At 37.7% G+C, this 19,411-nt stretch overlaps 1 protein-coding gene across 3 annotated transcripts in view; it reads right to left on the reverse strand.

The window, feature by feature from the left end:
- Positions 1–15,517: 15,517 nt before the first annotated feature.
- Positions 15,518–19,411, reverse strand: part of HTR7 (5-hydroxytryptamine receptor 7) — an 87,001-nt gene continuing 83,107 nt past the window's right edge. The window contains exons 3-4 of one of the 3 annotated variants that reach the window (XR_007145175.1): positions 16,160–16,328; positions 15,518–15,542 (exon numbers count right to left, since the gene is read on the reverse strand). Coding sequence is in view for 1 of the 3 variants with exons in the window: in XM_047824335.1 (XP_047680291.1) it covers positions 16,304–16,328 (25 nt within the window). In the remaining 2 variants the exon portion in view is untranslated. Of the gene's footprint in view, positions 15,543–16,105; positions 16,329–19,411 lie in introns of those variants that run through there. The other 2 variants (XM_047824335.1, XM_047824337.1) reach the window with 2 other exon arrangements.

Consider the following 19,411-nt stretch of genomic DNA (forward strand, 5'->3'; position numbering starts at 1 on the left):
AAATGGATGAGTTATTTTTAAATCTAAAACAAAAGTGGCAAGTCAGGACATAAAAACCGTTGTGTCTAAACAACATGGCACAGCTAAATGATGACGTATCTAATAATTATCTAAATGTTTGATGTTAACAATGTACTGAAATTCCAGATTAATGGCTGAATTTCCCCTTCTTTTACTCAAAATCTAGTGGACTCGTGTAGACCTAGGTACATGCAGATAGGGAACGGCTGGTGTGTAACAAATGTAATCATAATATAATAGTCACTAATCAAGTCATCTTAGAATCACAAATTATAGAATGACAAGGGGGAGACTTCTGCCAGCAACATGGCGGACTAGACTTTTAGAGAAACTGCTCCTGTAACAGCCCTAAAACTTAAAATTCTGCATGAAATCTTTTTAAATTCTTTTTAATTCACGGCTGAGTTGGTAGGGAAAGAACTGTGTAAGAGCCAAAAGCAGACATTAGCCTACCATGACTCCAGGAGGTGTAGAGCCTAGGATTTCACAGGCCTAAGGAAGACTGGAAACAAATCTGTGAAAACAAGGTAAGATGGCAGAGACTCGAATTGAATCTGAAACTCCTCCCCCTACCAAGGATTTTCAACCTTGGGAAATAGTAATACATGACTCTCTTGACCTTGGCTGTGGAAGATGTTGGGAAAAAGGGTCCCTTAGAATTCCAAGATACAGAAGCAATCAAAGTGTCCATCAATAGATGAATGGATAAAGATGTGGTATATATATATATATGTGTATATATATATATATATATATATATATATATATACACACACACACACACACACATATATAATGGAATATTATTCAGCCATAAGAAAGAATGAGATCTTGCCATTTATGACGACATGGATGAACCTAGAGGGTATTATACTAAGTGAAATAAGCCAGACAGAGAAAGACAAATACCATATGATTTTACTTACATGTGGAATCTAAAAACTAGACAGGCCACCTGGGTGGGTCAGTCAGTTAAGCTTCTGACTCTGGGTTTCCGCTCAGGTCATGATCTCATGGTTTCGTGGGTTTGGGCCCCACATCGCGCTCTGAGCTGGCAGCACAGAGTCTGCTAGGATTCTCCGTCTCCCTTTCTCTCTGCCCCTCCCCACTCACACTGCATCTGTCTCTCTCAAAATAAATAAATAAATTTAAATAAATAAATAAATAAACAAACAAACAAAACAGAAATAGACCCATAACTGGGTGGAACAAGAGAACAAACTAATGGCTGCAAGAGGGCAGGGGTGTGAGAGGATGGACAAAATGTTCAAAGGGGAGTGGGAGGTAAGGCTTCTGGTCATGGAATGAAAGATACAGCCTAGGAAATACAGTCAACGGTATAGTGTTGTAAGGTGCCAGATTGTAGCTACACTTGTGCGGAACACAGCATCATGCATAAACTTGTCTAATCACTTGTTGTACACCTGAAACTAATGTATCATTATGTGTCAACTATACTTCAATTAACAAAAATGGCATGTCAAAACTCATAGAACACAACTGGAGACAAATTTGTAACTTTAGAGTAAGTATCAGAAAAGAAGACTATAAATCAGTGAGATAAACGTCCATCTCAAGAAAGTATAAAAACATAGCCAATAAAAATAAAGCAGAAGGGCACCTGGGTGGCTTAGTCGGTTAAGCATCTGAGTCTTGATTTCGGCTCAGGTCATGATCTCATGGTTCGTGAGCTCAAGCCCTGCCCCATCAGGCTCTGTGCTGACAGCGTAGAGCCTGCTTGAGATTTTCTCTCTCCTTCTCTCTCTCTCTCTCTCTCTCTGCCCCACCCCTGCTCACACTTGCTCTCTCTCCCTCTCAAAACAAACTTTAAAAATAAATAACATAAAGCAGAAAATGTAAGATAATGAAAAGAAGAAATTAACGTACCAGAAATAATACTTACAGTAGAAAATATTAACTAAGCCAAAACTTGTGTGCTGAAAAAAAGCTAATAAAACTTATCAATTCCTAGAGGTATTAGCCAGAGAAAAAAGAAGAGATGAAATAGATAAATTCCTAGAAAAATAAATCTTATAAAAACTGATACAGAAGAAATAATAAATCTGAACAGTCTACAACAATTTGAAAGTCTGAGTCTGTAATTAAAAACCTATACCAAAAAAAAAAAAAAATCATAGTCTCAAGAAAGTTGACTTTACAAGACAATATTACCAAAGGATATACTAAGAGTGAACACTATCCAACATGGTTTAGGAGGCCGTAATAATTTCGTTATCAAAGCTTGATAAAAACATTGCAAGAAAAGACAGTTACAAGAACCTCACTCATGAACATAAATGCAAGAAACCTTACACAATGTATTAGCAAAACAAATCTAGTAATTTATTTGAAAAGGCAGGGGGGGAGTTACAAAAGAAACAAGGGAAAAGATTTTATTAATAAAGGTTAAAAACTACATTAGATTGCTCACAATAAGAAAACAAACAACACAATTAAAAAATGGGCCAAAGACCTTAACAGACACCTTGTCGAAGAAGACATACAAATGACAAACAAGCGTATGAAATGATGCCCCACATCATATGTCATTAGGGAAAAACAAATTAAAACAACAATGAGATATCACTACACACCTGTTAGAGTGGCCAAAATCCAGAACACTGACAACACCAAATGCTGACAAGGATGTGGGGCAACAGGTACTCTCATTCATTGCTAGTGGTAATGCAAAATGATACAGTCACTTTGGAAGACAATTTAGCTGTTTCTTACAAAATTAAAAACATCCCTATAAATGATTCAGCAATTGCACACTTTGGTATTTACCCAAAGGAATGGAAACCTTTTGTGTGGTTCTGTTCACACAAAAACTTGCACATGGATGTTTATAGCAGCTTTATTCATAACTGCTCAAACCTAGAAGCAACCAAGATGTCCTTCCATAGGTGAAAGGATAAACTGTGGTCCATCCAGACAGTGGAATATTATTCAGTGCTAAAAATAAATGAGCTATCAAGCGCTGTAAAGACATGGAAGATCCTTACATGCATGTTGTTAAGTGAAAAAAGCCAGTCTCAAAGGCTGCATACTGCATGATTCCAGCTATATGACATTCTGGTGAAGGCAAAATGATGGAGACAGCAAAGTGATCAGTGGCTTCCAGGGGCCTGGGGAGGGAGGGGTGAACAGGTGGAGCACTGAGAACTTTTAGAGCAGCGAAACTATTCTGTAGGACACTAAATTGGTGGATACATGTCATTACACATTTGTCAAACCCATAGAATGTATAACACATAGAGTGAACTCTCATGTAAACTACGGACTTGGGTTAATAATAATTTATCAATTTCGGTTCAGTTGTAACAAATGTACCACTCTAATGAGAGATGTAGTCATCTATAGTCACGTGACAAGAAAGATCTGATGAACCTGAAAAAAGTCCTCTGAATTGGCCAAGGTCTGATGCAATGGGACATGGCAGCCTGCATCCTGGGAGCTGAGAGGAAGTTTGGGCTTTATTATCTAAGAAGCAGCCTTTGACTTGCCCCTGCCCACTTCTAGGTAGATGGCCTTGGGCAGTTTTGCAATTACTCCCAGCCTCCACCATCTTCAGCAAAAGAAAAGATTCCTTAGAATAACATCTTATGAGTATTTAAATTATAACACAAGATCCCCTCTGTCAATGGGAATCACAAATCTGAGACCAAATGAGCCAATAAAAATGTTGTTCACAGTTCTTTTTCTGAGATCTGTATAGCACATCTAATGACACTTTTGTAGGGAGACTTCTCTGAAATCAACTGAGGAAATGAGCTAGAGACAGATTGCCAATAACATTCAATTGGTGAAATACTTCAATTAGTTGAATTTTCATGTTTTTACCCTTATCTTTTTATCTCTTAAAGTAACTATTTCTAAATTGATGGTACTATAGACACCATGAAGTTATTCATCTTCAGAGTTTCTGTCTGGCAATTTGATACAGTGTCAAGACCATTTCAGTTTCTTAATTTCCTTCATATAGCAATCACTTAAATAATTGAAACAAATTTTAAAAGTCATATCCTTCCCTATTTATTCATAATTATCCAATCAATTGAAGTACTTTCCTGTAACTTCAACCATAATATAATAAGTGCTATAATCAGATAAGTTTAAAGTTTAATCAACCCAGACTTCTATGTCTATGGAAATGTTTTAGTAATCTAAATTAAAATCACCTACGATAATTCACTCGCTCCTCTCAATGGTATTTGGTGGTTCGAGGAGGCGTACATGTCATGGGGTTAGCATTCAATGGCTTTGTATTGTATTAGGCAAAGTCACTTTCTCTAAGCATAATGTAAATTGCATTTTAATACCTCTATAGATTTCTACACTGACAAGAGGAAAGCATAGCAAAATTTCTACATAAATTTGAACAGAACTGTTCAGTGCTATTCATCGTTACATCTCCATATTTTAAGGATATGAATTTGCTTACTTAAAAGCCATCTGATGAAATTCTAGTGCTTGTAGTTTGAAGGGCAAATAAGCTTGATCTCATTAGAGTCCATGGTGACATAGTCAAAGAAAGCATATGCACGCGAATTGTTTGTGCTTTGGGAATACTCCACTCCTGTAACAATCCAATTAGATTATATACATATATATATATAAAATGTATTACATACATATATATGTATGTAATACATTATATTATATACATTACATATACATTATATATATATAATCTAATTGGATATAGAATGCATTATATATATAATATATTATAATTGTTATAATTAATAATATAATATATAATACATAATAGATTACAGACACACACACACTGAGAGATATATTATTCAGGTCTATAGAGCTACTGGAGGCAAAAGTCTACTAAATCAGGAAGCCACTTCTGTATCTCAGTACACAGTCATATCAAATACTGTGAATTGATTGCTGCTTTTTTCCACTTATACATTCTATGAACATTTGGAAAACATAGGCAATGATAAGGAGAGAACAACAATAGTTTGTAAACCCATTTACTATTAAAATATACTTATCTTTAACATTTTGAACATACAGAAGAGTATAAAAAAAGGCAACAAGAATCGCCTGTAATAATATCCAGAGATAATCACTTTTAACAGTTTGATATAAACACATATATATGTACATACACATATGTATGCAAGGACTTACATATATCAGTTTTTTTTAAATTGGGACTTTATTACTATATATGCAGCTTCTTACCTGGAGTTTTGCACTCAAAATTATACCATGAGTTTTCTTGTCACATTATTAAATTTATTTCCAAAACATGTTTGTTGCTGATGGCTATAAAATATTTCTATTAGACTATAAACTTCATGAACAAAGGGACTATATCTTGTTCATACAGCCAGTACCACATATGCCATAATTTATTTAACCATTTTCCAATTGTTTCATGTTTAGGTCGTTTCCAAATTTACACTGCCTTAAGTATTACATTATTAATGTATGAATTTTCCCACTATTTCCCCTTTGCTGACAGCTTTTTTAGTCTCTATCTCCCACCCTCAGAGGGAGTCCGGCTTTGCCTAATGATGCTTGGAGATTTTGTGATGTAGATTTGGAAGGAAAGAGGTGAAGTTGAAGTTGAAGAGTAAGAGGTGTGTGGCCTAGGACCGGAAGAAGAATCTTCTGAGAATTGGAGGATAAGATGTGGGAGTAGCTGTGGAAGAGGAACAGATGGGAGACAAGAGGAACCGCAGTGGTCTCCGTAATGTCCTCCCTGTGCTTTTCAAATGCCAAGTGTGAAAACTGAAGTGGAATCAGTTTTTGTTCCTTTTGCCTGCCCAGCATTCATTTTAGTCTTAATCTGTTAATCTTAAAAAAAATTTTTCTAATGTTTATTTATTTTTGAGAGAGAGAGAGAGGAAGGGCCAGAGAGAGAGGGAGACACAGAATCCGAAGCAGGCTCCAGGCTCCAAGCTGCCAGCACAGAGCCCGATGCGGGGCTCAAACTCACGAACCGCAAGATCATGACGCGAGCCGAAGTCAGACATTTAACCAACTGAGCCACCCAGGCGCCCCTTAATCTGCTTAATCTTCAGCATCTGACTTCAGCTCAGGTCATGATCTTGTGGTTCATGGATTTGAGCCCTACACTGGGCTCTGCTGTCAGCACAGAGCCCACTTGAGATTCTCTGTCCCTCTCTCTCTCTCTCTGCCTCTCCCCTGCTTGTGCTCTCTCTTCATCAAAAATAAATGAACATTAAAAAAATTTTTTTAAATAATTTCCCTAAGGAGGAAAAGTTTTTTTTGAGCCTGGCATACATAGGGCAATTCTTAGACAATAATATTCAACTGTGACATTAGAGTAACTGTCATCGGTTAAAACTTAACTCAGGTATGGCCAACTCAGCCAAATATTTGTTGTTGTTGTTGCGAGACTTGTTGAGCTGCTTGAAAAATACATTCTTTACCAAAATATTCATAAAATATTTAATTAGTATTTAACCCAAAATATGACATCTATTTCAAGAAGAATAAGCACAAAATTAACTATAGATAGAATTTTTTAACAGGTAATACAAAAGTGTGACCAAACACTTTTAATAACATTAAATTGGAAAGTCCTTCTTACCTTGAAACCAAAGTCAGAAGAAAATGAAAAAGGTTTTTTTTTTTTTAAGTCACCTGGTATAATCATGTGAGCAAATCTTTGAGCCCTGTAACAGTTTAAAGAAAAAAGATACATTCCAAATACGTGTTAGAAGCAACATGGCATTATTGCCAAACCTTAACAAGAAGAAAGCTACTAACCAAACTCACTTATGTTGATCAAAGCCATCCTAGACAAAACATTAGGAGATAGAACTGAATGAAATACTGAAAGGATAACAGATCATGAATAAGTGCAATTCATTCTAGACTGCAAGGGCCATTTGACATTACTAAATAAACTCACATATTATTCTTGCTTACCTACCCAAAACATGTCTGATTCCAAATCTATTTAAGATTTTTTTGAAAAGCTTGATGTAGGATTAAATGGATATTGCCTGATTAGAGTGGGAGAGAGCCAAAGCATAAGAGACTGTTAAAAACTGAGAACAAACTGAGGGTTGATGGGGGGTGGAAGGGAGGGAAGGGTTGGGTGATGGGTATTGAGGAGGGCACCTTTTGGGATGAGCACTGGGTGTTGTATGGAAACCAATTTGACAATAAATTTCATATATTAAAAAAAAAAAAAGAAAAGAAAAGAAATGGATATTGCCTGAATGTTAAAAAAAAACAATACAGCCTGGGGCGCCTGGGTGGCTCAGTCGGTTGAGTGTCCGACTTTGGCTCAGGTCACGATCTCACGGTTCGTGGGTTCAAGCTCCGCATCGGGCTCTGTGCTGACAGCTAGAAGTCTGGAGCCTGTTTCGGATTCTGTGTCTCCCTCTCTCTCTGCCCCTCCCCTGCTCACACTCTGTCTCTGTCTCTGTCTCTCTCTCAAAAATAAACATTTAAAAAACAAACAAACAAAAAACCAATACACAATGTAACTCTAAAGCCAGCGTTATACTTAGTGGCTAAATAATGGGAAGTATTTCCTTTAAAGTCAGAAATGAGGTAAGAATATCTTAGATCAGTACAATTATTTAATACCGTTCTCAACATCAAAGAAAATGCAATTAATCAAACAACTGAAGTGAAGCATGCATATCTGAAGGGAGAATGCAAAAATATTAGTATTTTATACGTGTGAACTCCTGGAAAACAAACTGCAAAATTTTTGGAACTGTTAAGAGAATCAGGAAGATAGCTAGTTTCAAAATAAAGATACAAAGATGCAATTGCTCTTTTCACACACCAACCATAACAAGTGAGAAAACTACCACATTTAAAATAGCAGCTCACAACAAAAACTCAAATTGAAAAAAATTAAAGAGATATGCATGCCCATTGTATTCAGCAGTAATAGTAGTAACCGCCACAAGAACAACATGGATGGTCCTGATATAGGAAAAGACACACTGCCAAGGAGCAGAACAGAAAATTCCAGAAACACTCAAGTATTATGAGAATTCAGAGTAAAATAAATGTGGCATTTCAAGTCACAAGGGAAAGATTTGTTATTCACTAAATAATTTGGGACAACTGGCCAGCCAATTTAAGGAAAAGTCAAATTTCACACATTAAATTCCAGTTAGATAAAAAGCATTCATAAATGTAAAAAATTTAAAAAAATTATGAGAAAACACTTCTGATATAAGGGTGGAACATGACTTTCTTAACTTGACACCAAAGCCAGAAACTATAGGAAAAAAATTTACATCGAAGTTAAATATTTCCTGGCAGCAAAAACAAAAACAAAATACCACAATTATGGAAGTTTGAGAGACTTAGGAAAAACTATTTAGTAACACACATGATGGACAAAGAATTACTACCACTGTATGAAGAGCTCCTACAAATCAATTATAAAAAGAAAAATGGTCAAAGACTATAAAATAGTCAACTTACAAAAAAATAAGTTAGACTGGGCCAAAAAAAAAAAAACTGTTCAGTTTCATTATTTCCTAAAATGCAAATAAAAACAAGAAAGACATTTTTATGGTAAGCTCCCCGTCCCATTTTTTTTATTGAGGTATAACTGACATACAACATTACATTAGTTTCAGGTATACAAGTTGGTGATTTGATATTTGTATACACTGTGAAATGAGCGCCACAATAAGTCCAGTTGACATCCTTCACCATACATAGTTACAGAATTCTTTGTTCTTATGATGAGACCTTTTAAGATTTACTCACTTAGCAACTTTCAATTATGCAATACAGTATTATTAACCATAGTAACCATGCTATACATTACATCTCAATGACTTATTCATTTATAAGTGAAAGTTTGTACCTTTTGCCTTCACCTATTTCACTCACAATGAAACCCCCACCCTGGAAACCACCAAGCTGTTCTCCACATCTGTGAGCTTCTTTTTTGTTTATTTGTTTGCTTGTTTTTTTTTTTTTGTATTTATATTGTGCATATAAGTAGATTATATAGTATTTGTCTTTCTCTCTCTGACCTAATTCACTTAGCCTAATGCCCTCAAGGTCCACCCATGCTGTTGCAAATGGCAAGATTTCGTTCCTTTTCATGGCAGAATAATACTCCATTGTGTATATATTCCACATTTTCTTTATTCATTCATCTGTCAGTGAATGTTTAGGTTGTTTCCATATCTTGTCTATTGCAAATAATGTTACAATAAACATGGGGTGTGTATAACTTTTTGAGTAAGTATTTTTGTTTCTTGCAGATAAATACCTAGAAATGGGATTGCTGGATCACATGATAGTTCTATTTTTAATTTCTTAAGGAACTCTGTACTGTGTTCCACAAAAACTGTTATCAATTTACATTCTCACTTAATAGTACACAAAGGTTCCCTTTCTTCCGCATCCTTGCCAATATGCATTGTTTCTTACCTTTTCGACAATAGCCATCCTAATAGGTGTGAGGTGATAACTCATTGTGGTTTTTGATTTGCATTTCCCTGACAATGAGTGATCATCATTTTTTCACATATCTTTGGTCATCTATATGTCTTCTTTGTAAAAATGTCTTCAGATCTTCTGCTTATTTTTTAACCATATTTTTTTCTATTGAGTTGTGTGAGTTCTTTATATATTTTGGATACTAACCCTTTACCATACACATGATTTGCAAATATTTTCTCCCATTCAATAGTTTGCCTTTACATTTTGTTGATGGTTTCCTTTGCATGCAGAAGCTTTTTAGTTTGATGTAGTTCTACTTGGGTTTGTGTTTTTTGTTTGTTTTTGTTTTTGTTTTGCTTTTGTTGCTTTTAATTTTGGTGTCAAATTCAAAATCATCTCCAAGACTTATGTCAAGGAGCTTATCGCCTATACTTTCTTCTAGGAGTTTTATAGTTTCATATCTTACCTTCAAGTCTTTAGTCCATTTTGAGTTAATTTTTGTGTATTTTTGTCCCATTTCCTTTCGTGTTTGTGGCTGTCCAGTTTTCCCAACACCATTTATTTAAGAAATTGTCCTTTCCCCACTGTATATTCTTGACTCTTTTGTCATAAATTAATCACATGGGTTTATTTCTGGGCACTCTATCGCACTCCATTGACCTATGTGTATTTTTATGCCAAAACCATGCTGTTTTGGTTACGATAGCTTTGTGATATAGTTTGAAATTTGGGAAAGCAATGCCTTCAGCTTTATTCTTGTTTCTCAAGATTGCTTTTGCTATTATGGGTCTTTTGTGGTTCTCTACAAATTTTAGTATTGTTTTCTCTATCTCTGTGAAAAATGCCATTGGAATTTTGACAGGGATTGCACTGAATCTGAAGATTACTTTGGGTAGTATATAATTTTAACAATATTAATTCTTCCAATCCATGAGCACAGACTATCTCTCCACTTATTTGTATCTTCTTCAATTTCTTTCATTAATGTCTTGTAATTTTCAGTATACGGGTCTCTCACTTCCTCGGTTAAATTTATTCCTAGGTATTTTGTTCTTTTGGATTCAACTATAAATGGGATTGGTTTCTTAATTTCCTTTCATGACAGTTCATTATTAATGTATAGAAACACAATGGATTTTTGTACTTGATTTTGTATCCTGCAATTTTTTTTAAAGAAATCTTTAAAAACCATAATATTGGCATTAGATGAATGACTAAAGCCAGATGTTGGTGTAGAGGAGGCAAATTTTTACCACCCCTCTTAGGGTTTCTCAGCTGGGCCTGAGAATTAAACTGACATAAGACAGATTAACAGGAGAAACACACACACATTTATATTATTTTACATGACAGAAGAGTTCTCATAGGGATTGAGACCAAAAGAACTGGTAAAGAACCTCTATAGTAGGTTGAACAATAAGAGGCAATTGTAGCAAAGTAACTGTATGGTGCGGCCAAAGGAAGATAAAATGTATTTGAACAAGGTCTGCTCGAACAGATTTCTTTCTGCTTCAGTTCCTTGTCACTGGTGATAAAAATGTTCTCCTTTCTCCCGGTACAGGGTGGACACCTTTCACATGGGAGGTTTATCTCCTGCCTTCAGAAATAAAAAGGAGGGTCAGAATGCTCTCTTGTATCTGCCATTTCTCAAGTGCCTTTAATTCAAAATAATCAACATACCAAAGCAGCACACTTTGGGGTGATATGTTCTCCATTCCTTTGGCAAAGGAGACAGAAAATAGGCATTTTCAAAAGCTGTTGCTAGAAGTCTGAATGGATACAACTTTTCTGGGAGGCATTTTTATCAGTCCATACCACAGTTCTATTTGGGGAAATCCATTCAATCCAATAATCTTGTATCTAGAAATTCTCCACAGAGGTAGTTATACAATAGGAAAAACATATGTGCATAAATACGCCTGATGTTTTAATAATCATAAAAGCAAAACCAAAAAGATAAAGCTAAACAAAATGTCCATCATTTAAATGACTGGCTAAGTAAATAAGATATTCTGCTATCATTAAAAAATTAGGTAGTGTTTTATCTACTGAGGTAGAAACATGAAACCAACATGTTTTCAACTGAGGGGAAAAAAAAAGGCTGCAACGTAGGATGAACTTATTTATAAAGCATGCATATGCCCGCATTTCTATACGTGTTGTCTGTGTACATTTAGAAATCTGGAAGTTCATCTCTGGATGATGACATTTTGGTGATTTTATTGGCTTTTTTTTTTTTGCAATTTATGTTTTATTTTTATGTTTTTGATAATGCGCATGTATTATCTTAATGACCAGATATTAAGCTTTTTCAAAATAAGTCACCTTACCTCCCAGTTCCTTAACTCTTTTTGTTGTCTTTGTCCCTCCTTTGCACCAATTTTACCACATTTTTTTCAATGCTAAATTACATACGTTTTTTTTCCTACTGCCATGCATCTTAAAATAGATGGCATTTCACAATTGCTGTTGGCCAGGGGACCAACATGACATGGGTGTCATTGCCTGTGTATGTGCAAACTTGGTCATGGTTATTCATATTGCCATGACTTCCAGTACAACCTCTGTTGAGTTTAATTGACATTTAAAATTGATTTGGTTAGGGGCGCCTGGGTGGCGCAGTCGGTTAAGCGTCCGACTTCAGCCAGGTCACGATCTCGCGGTCCGTGAGTTCGAGCCCCGCGTCGGGCTCTGGGCTGATGGCTCAGAGCCTGGAGCCTGTTTCCGATTCTGTGTCTCCCTCTCTCTCTGCCCCTCCCCCGTTCATGCTCTGTCTCTCTCTGTCCCCAAAATAAATGTTGAAAAAAAAAAAATTTTTTTTCAAATGGATGAATGGGAATTGGGCCCCATCTTCCCTCAATTGATTTAATTAACTAAATCTTTTATTTTTTATTTATTCTTTTTTTTTTGTAGATAACTTAAAAGCCAATATTTAAAAGCTTGCTGCAATTAAATTTCTAAGAGCCAGGAGAATAAGCAGTATAAAGAGTAGTCTTTGATTCATGCATCCAGAATAGTTTCAGGTCTTCATTTTATCTCCACTTCCAAAATCTATTCTAACATTTCATCCCAAGCTGTTATGAGGAAGTTGATGGAATAATGGAGATGACAGTCAACATTCTTCACCGGGATTGCTCTCTTACTCGGGAAGGGCAGCCGAAACTGTCTCACAGAAGCACGTCTCCACAGAGACTAGGATGCCGGCAACTGGCCAAACCTCCCTGACAAATCTCACTTGTTACTGACTCACCCTCACTCGCTTTTGCTTTCGAAAGCTAGTTGTTGGCTCCATCGTGAGCAGGAGAAAGATCCGGCCCAAGTCACACAGATGGGTCTGGATAACAGCACGCTTTCAGCTGCACAGGCCCCTGGGAGTCTGTAAGTAACTAAACAGCTGTAGGATTCACAGAATCCTAGACGATGAGGGAAACACACAGGTATGATTTGAACCGCTCTGGCCACCACCAACTTGTCACACTGTCTGAAATTCCTATCAACACTTTCTCAGGTTCAGACCTCGATCTAAGGGATTGCTGGTCTCAGTGTAACTATGTGCCTTGTAGGAAGGGGATATTGCCCCTGAATAATGGATTAGTGTATGTGATTAATTGGCTGCCAGTTTAGAGACAGCAGAAGATAAGAGAGTGGGACACAGAAGATATGTTTTAATGAGGAGAATCTAAAAAAGCACACATTATAACGCAATAGCAATGAGGGCAGTGTGTGTATGTTTGTGTGTGTGTGTGTGTGTGTGTGTACCAATATTCTATTGATATATATATATATATATATATATATATATCTTTGAAATCTATATAGGAAGTTTTATATACAGAGAGATTCATTAAAGAATTGCTTGTGTGATTATGGAGGCTGAGAAGTCCCACAATGTGCTGTCTGCCAGCTGAAGACCCAAGCTGGAGACCCTGAAAGCTGGTGGTATAGTTCAGTCCAAGTCCAAAGGTCTGGGAACCAGAAGGTTGGTGGTCCCAGGCCAAGAGCAAGAGAAAATCAATGTTCCAGCTCAGCCAGTCAGGCAGAGTTAATTCTCCCACTCTCCCATTTTTGTTCTATTCAGACCCTCAAGGGATTGGATAGATTCCACCCACACTGGGGAGAGGATCTGCTTTACTTAGTCTATGGATTCAAATGCTAATTTCATCCAGAAACACCCTCACAAATTCACCTAGAAATAATGTGGAGCCTAATCTCTGGGCACACTGTGATCCAGTCAAATTAATAAAATTAACCATTAATTTTATTATAATTATATATTATATATATAATATATATATATTATATATATAATTATACATAATTATAATTAATTAACCATAAAATTAACCATTACAGGCAGTCTGCAATAAAAATGCAAACCAGGAGAAAACACTGAGGTGCTAAATGTGCAGATCTGGAGGAATCCAAGAGTAGGATTAGGGACTAGGAATCACAACCTTTGCCCCCTTCACATTATCTGGGCTTTAACCTTGAACAAGCATTTTGAGGAATTCAGTGGCCCAAGAGTCCTCTCAGAGTTCAGACGCATATTTCCAGGCCCACAAAACCAGTCGGTACCACTGAGATGCATTTTGTGGAATGGAACAGAGGATGTAAGAGAAAGTACAAATCAGCTGGAGGGCTGTTCTGCTACTTACAAGTTAATGTCCTTGAGTTCTATAAATGTCAGGTCCCTCATAAAATGGAGGTAACACCCCCCCCCCACTTTTAGAGTTGTTTTACTAACAGAATGACTAACGAGTGATAAACATTCAACCTATGTGAGCTGTTTTAATCACTGCCATAATACACACATACACACACACACACACACACACACACACACACACACGTGAAAGCATGGACCTTGGCCAAAGTCAACATCTCATTCTCATTGGCTAATATTCAATACCTATGTTCAAAGATCTAGTCTTTGCTTTGTTGACAAACATTTGATCAGCTGCTTAGCATGGGGACAGAAAGGGGATGCATTGATTCTCAGCTGACCTTGTGCTAGCACCAATATGAATTAGTTAATGCCAGGAGTTACTCAGTAATGTAGGAATTAACCAGGACTGCACTTAAAACCAAACTCCATGTGTCTTTAAATAAAGTTGAAAACAACCTAAGGTGATCTGTGGGTTATGTTCTTCCACAAATTGCTGGATTTTTTGGTGCCAACAGCCGGTACTGAATATTTAAGGGTATGTAAGAGAACCTGTGAGCATTTTGTGTATTTCTCTAACAAATGCCATAACTATATACAAATGATTTAGACGTTATTATTTCATATTCGTTGTGCTTTTCCACACTAACTGCACACAGTATCAGCTACATGATTCAGTTTGTCAACATGTTTGGGAATAGTAACTCTCAACTCGTGGCACCCAGCTCAGCTGGAGCAGAATCACCTGGTAGGTTGGCTAAAGACATTCTTCACCCTGTGCTACACCCCACAACATAATGAATCAGAATTTCTGAAAATGGGGCCCAGGAGTTTTCATGTTTAACAAGCTCCTTAGGGGCGCCCGGCTGGCTCCATCAGTAAAGTATGCGATGCTTGATTCTGGCTTGTGACTTCAAGCCCCATGATGGGCCTAGAGCTTACCTTAACCTAACCAAAAAAACAAGCTCCCTAGATAATTCTTACTCAGAGTGAAGTTTAGAACATATTGAGTGTAAGGCAGAAAGCAGAGTAGTCACTTGATATTACCCTTAGCCTTTCCTATACCACAATCTTTTGCCTTTAAACTATTATTGACCCTGTCAAAATTTAGTCTCTTTCTTTGCCCTATTCAAGAACAATCTGGGGGGCACCTGGGTGGCTCATTTGGTTGAGTGTTCGACTTCAGCTCAGGTCATGATCTCACAGTTTGTGGGTTGGAACCCCACCTTGGGCTCTGTGCTGACAGCTCAGAGCCTGGATGGAGCCTGCTTCGATCCTGTGTCTCCCTCTCTCTCTGCCCCACCCCTGCTTGTGCTCTGTCTCTCAAAAATGAATAAACATTAAAAAATTTTTTTTTCAAAAAAGAACCATTTGATTAATAAAATCATTCTAAAAATTAAATACCTTTCAGCGCCTTCAGGTCAGCATTCTGGATTCAATTTAATTGTAGATAATGAAAGAGGAGAAACACAGGGGAAAAGTTGAGTTATTTGAGTTGAGTTACTGGAATGCTCTGATTCGCGAGCAGAGGTCACGCAAGCATTAGTCCTACCCCAAGCATAGTTCTTAGAAGGAAGCTGCTACGTGTAGTCCCCCCACCCACACCCCCTACAGCCTCCCTGCACCACGCTCACCACCACATGCTGTGGACAGGCCTTGCACACAGTGTCCTGCACACGTCATGATTATGCTCGTCATTTCTCAGTCCGGGAACCGTCCAGCTGTCCCTAACCGTACGCTTTCGGGGGACGACGGCCAGTGTTGACTTTTTTTTCTTGTTCTCCATGTTATGTTTGTTCTGACCGTATTTCCTGAGCTGCACTTTTAGGTCTACTGATCCTAATATGAAAAAAACTGAACTTATATTTTATATTTTCTTCTCACTTTTCTTGTAATTCATTTTTATTGTAGTTTGCAAACGCACAGCTGTGCAACACATTTTTTTAAATAATGCTTCCCGAAAGATAGCTTGCAAAGCACTGCCGTCCACCACGTTCCTTTAAACAAATTCAGACAAAACACAGCTCTACTCCAGCATGTTCTCACCTGCTAAACAGTAGGGGGTTGTCCTAGGTCACCCATGAGCTTCCTCTAGCTCTGCAGTTCTCTGTGGATACAGTTATATCTCATTTTCCTACAGGTGACAAACTTTTATGTTCCAAGTGGACTTCCTGCTGTCCGGTCGCTCCTCTACACCATCTCTCCCACTGTGAGACTGTGTGGGTTGAAGGAATAAAGAGCATTTTAATAATAGCGCAATCAAAATGTAATTAACAAAGGTAATTTGGCACCAAAAATATTATGTAATACACATCAAAGATAAAAATCTAGATATTTTTACCATCTGCTACTTTGGACTCTCACTTCTCTCCTCCACTGAGATTTAAATGTTCATATCCATATATTGAAGTATGCATTTCTTTCTGGATCTCCTTGTATTTGCCTCATCATCATATGTCTCACACTGGATTTTAATCATTTGTGTCACATGAGGCTTCCTTGCTAGATTTTTAGCTTCACAAGAATGGAGATCATCTTTGTCTCACCACTAGGTCCTAGGGTTCGGTCTCTGACATATTAATAAGTATGTATGGGGGCGCCTGAGTGGCTCAGTCAGTTAAGTGTCCGACTTCAACTTAGGTCATGATCTCGTGGTTCGTGGGTTTGGGACCCGTGTCAGGTTCTGTGCTGCCAGCTCAGGGCCAGGAGCCTGCTTCGGATTCTGTGTCTCTCTCTCTCCCAAAAAATGAATAAATATTAAAAAAATAAAAATAACTAAATAAATATGTATTGGAATAAGGGAGTGAATGGAAGAATGAATGAATTTCTTAGTGGTAGAACCATGGATCAGGCTTTCATTTCTTTATAGTCTTTATATTTCTTGCCCATTACTTTTTTTTTTTTGGTTCTATAATCTCTGAGCATAAATTTTATAGTTTGAATAGAATCTAAGATTTCAGGTGTGTTCAGAGAGCCACGGTTACAATATCTCTTAATTCCCTCAACTCAGCATTTTTTTAATGCCAAATCCCCAATACAATTGCCTGCAAGTCCTATTCTGATGGCCGTCAACCTCTCACTTCCTGCTTCAGATTAGCTCCGTGAATTTTCCTTTTACATTTTTTATTGTAAAAAATTACAATAAAAAATATTACATTTTATTCCCTGCCGCTTGTACTGCATAAGCAATTTTTTTAAAAAAAAAAATTTTATTTAGCCAGCAGGGGCTTAAAAAGCAAAGTATTTTAAGAATTCTTTTCTGCTCCAGAGAAAATGTGGACAAAGTAAGTTTAAAGAGAGATCCAGTTACGTCAACTTCTGTCTCTGAGAATTGGATCCCCGGAATTGGTTCTCCAGGTCTCCCTGCTTCACACTGAATGTCTGACCAGGTTTTCCTTTTTGGATCTATACGGCTTGGATTAAGTAAGGGATGACCTCACAACACGTATTTCGTCCAGTGCTTCCTCAGCACGCTGACCCCCTGAAAGTTGTGGAATGTCTTCTTTGTGTGCTGGTAGGGACCATCTGGCGAGCTGTACATAAACAAGTTTCAACATATGGGCCATAACACATACGTGGCTCTGCTCTACTCGTGCAGAAAATTAAGAAAAGGTTGCTCTCTTGACACGAGAAGTTCATGTAAAAGAAGCAGCACCGTGCAGTGGAGCGCCTGCCCTACGCTGCACACGGGAGACCTTACTTCCAGCCCCTTCTGTCCCACTCACGGAGCATGTCACTTGATCGCACCAACTTTCCTTGACTGTCTCCTCCGAAAATTAAAAAGGAAACTCTGGCCTTCCACTCTCCCTGTCCTTTCTCTCCCTCCTTTCTGTCCTTCTTTCCTTCCTATTAAGAACATTTATTACATGCCTCCTATATATGTTGCAAGCACAATGCTAAGTGCTGGGCATATTGGTGAGGAAAACAGACACGGTCCCTGCCCTTGAAGAATTACTAAACCATGATGGAGACATACATTAAATAAATCTTTGAAAACAGGAGAAGTATTCTGAATAGAGGGGGAAAGCGTGTGTGAAGGTCCTGGGATGGGAAGCCTAGACTGTTTAAAAAATGCAGGATTTATGGGGTGCCTGGGTGGCTGATTCGGTTAGGCATTCCACTCTTGGCTTTGGCTCAGGTCATGATCTCACAGCTCGTGAGTTCGCGCTCCAGGTCGGGCTCTGTGCTGACAGTAAGGAGCCTGCTGGGGAGTCTCTCTCTCTCTTCTTCTCTCTCTGTCCCTCCCCTGTTCACGCGCTCTCTCTGTCTCTCTCTCAAAATAAAAAAATAAACTTAAAACATAAATAAGTATAAATAAATAATACAGGATTTGTAAACATTTCTATCCATTAAGTCGAGGACTCAGTTGACAGTCAAAATGCCGCAAGGAAAATTCCTACCACCGCCAGATGGCAATTCAAACAATCATTACATTAGCATAAACTATCTATAAAATGGCCTGAACTTTCTATTCATATGGTTGATATCATGCCTGTAATCAACGAATCTAATAAAACTCCATGAAAATATGATCATCGAAAACATATACACGCATCTCAAGCACATGAAACTGTGGTAAAGGCTTTAAGAATTATGAAACGGTTTCAAGAAAACCTAGGAACTCTATGAGTACCCCTGTTTGATATTTACATAACAAAACTAAACACGGGGTAAGAGACATTCAGTTACAGCTTAGGAGCACTCTCCTTCCCGAGCACCATTTTGCAATCCCCAGCCTTGCAGGGTGACAGCTGACACTCTTGAGTGAGTCGAGAGATAAGTCCTAACAGTCATTCTCGCTGAACAGTCATAAAATATGGGTACAGGGCTTATCTCAGTGATCCTCCCAATTCTTGGTTAAAACGAAAGCCGTGCCTTTGGCACAAACGTTGTCCTGTGTGGAATAGTATAAATTGTTTGATATTTCTGTCATTCTCTCTCGGTTTCTCCCTTTCCCTTTCAATTGGCCGCCATGCGTGTAAAAGCACGTGTGGCCAGAGAGTTCAATCACCAGGCATTCAAGTCAGGCATGATAAAGAGCCAATGCGAATGTCAGAATTTCAAAAATTAAACCCATGTGAGAACCTGAATCAATCCAGTTAACCATAATGCCTTGTCTTGTGCTATAGGAAGGAAACCAGTCATTCCTTCCAAACTGCCATGGCCCTCCCTAAATGATATGGTGACCATCTGAGGAACGTCTACCTTCAACCTGATGGCACACTCCTTAAAAGTAAGGACTTGCACTATTCATCTTTGATCCCTCTATGTCCACCATGCTGAATGTCGTAGGAGCCC

This window comes from Prionailurus viverrinus, chromosome D2 (assembly GCF_022837055.1).
Source record: "Prionailurus viverrinus isolate Anna chromosome D2, UM_Priviv_1.0, whole genome shotgun sequence".
Lineage (NCBI taxonomy): Eukaryota > Metazoa > Chordata > Mammalia > Carnivora > Felidae > Prionailurus > Prionailurus viverrinus.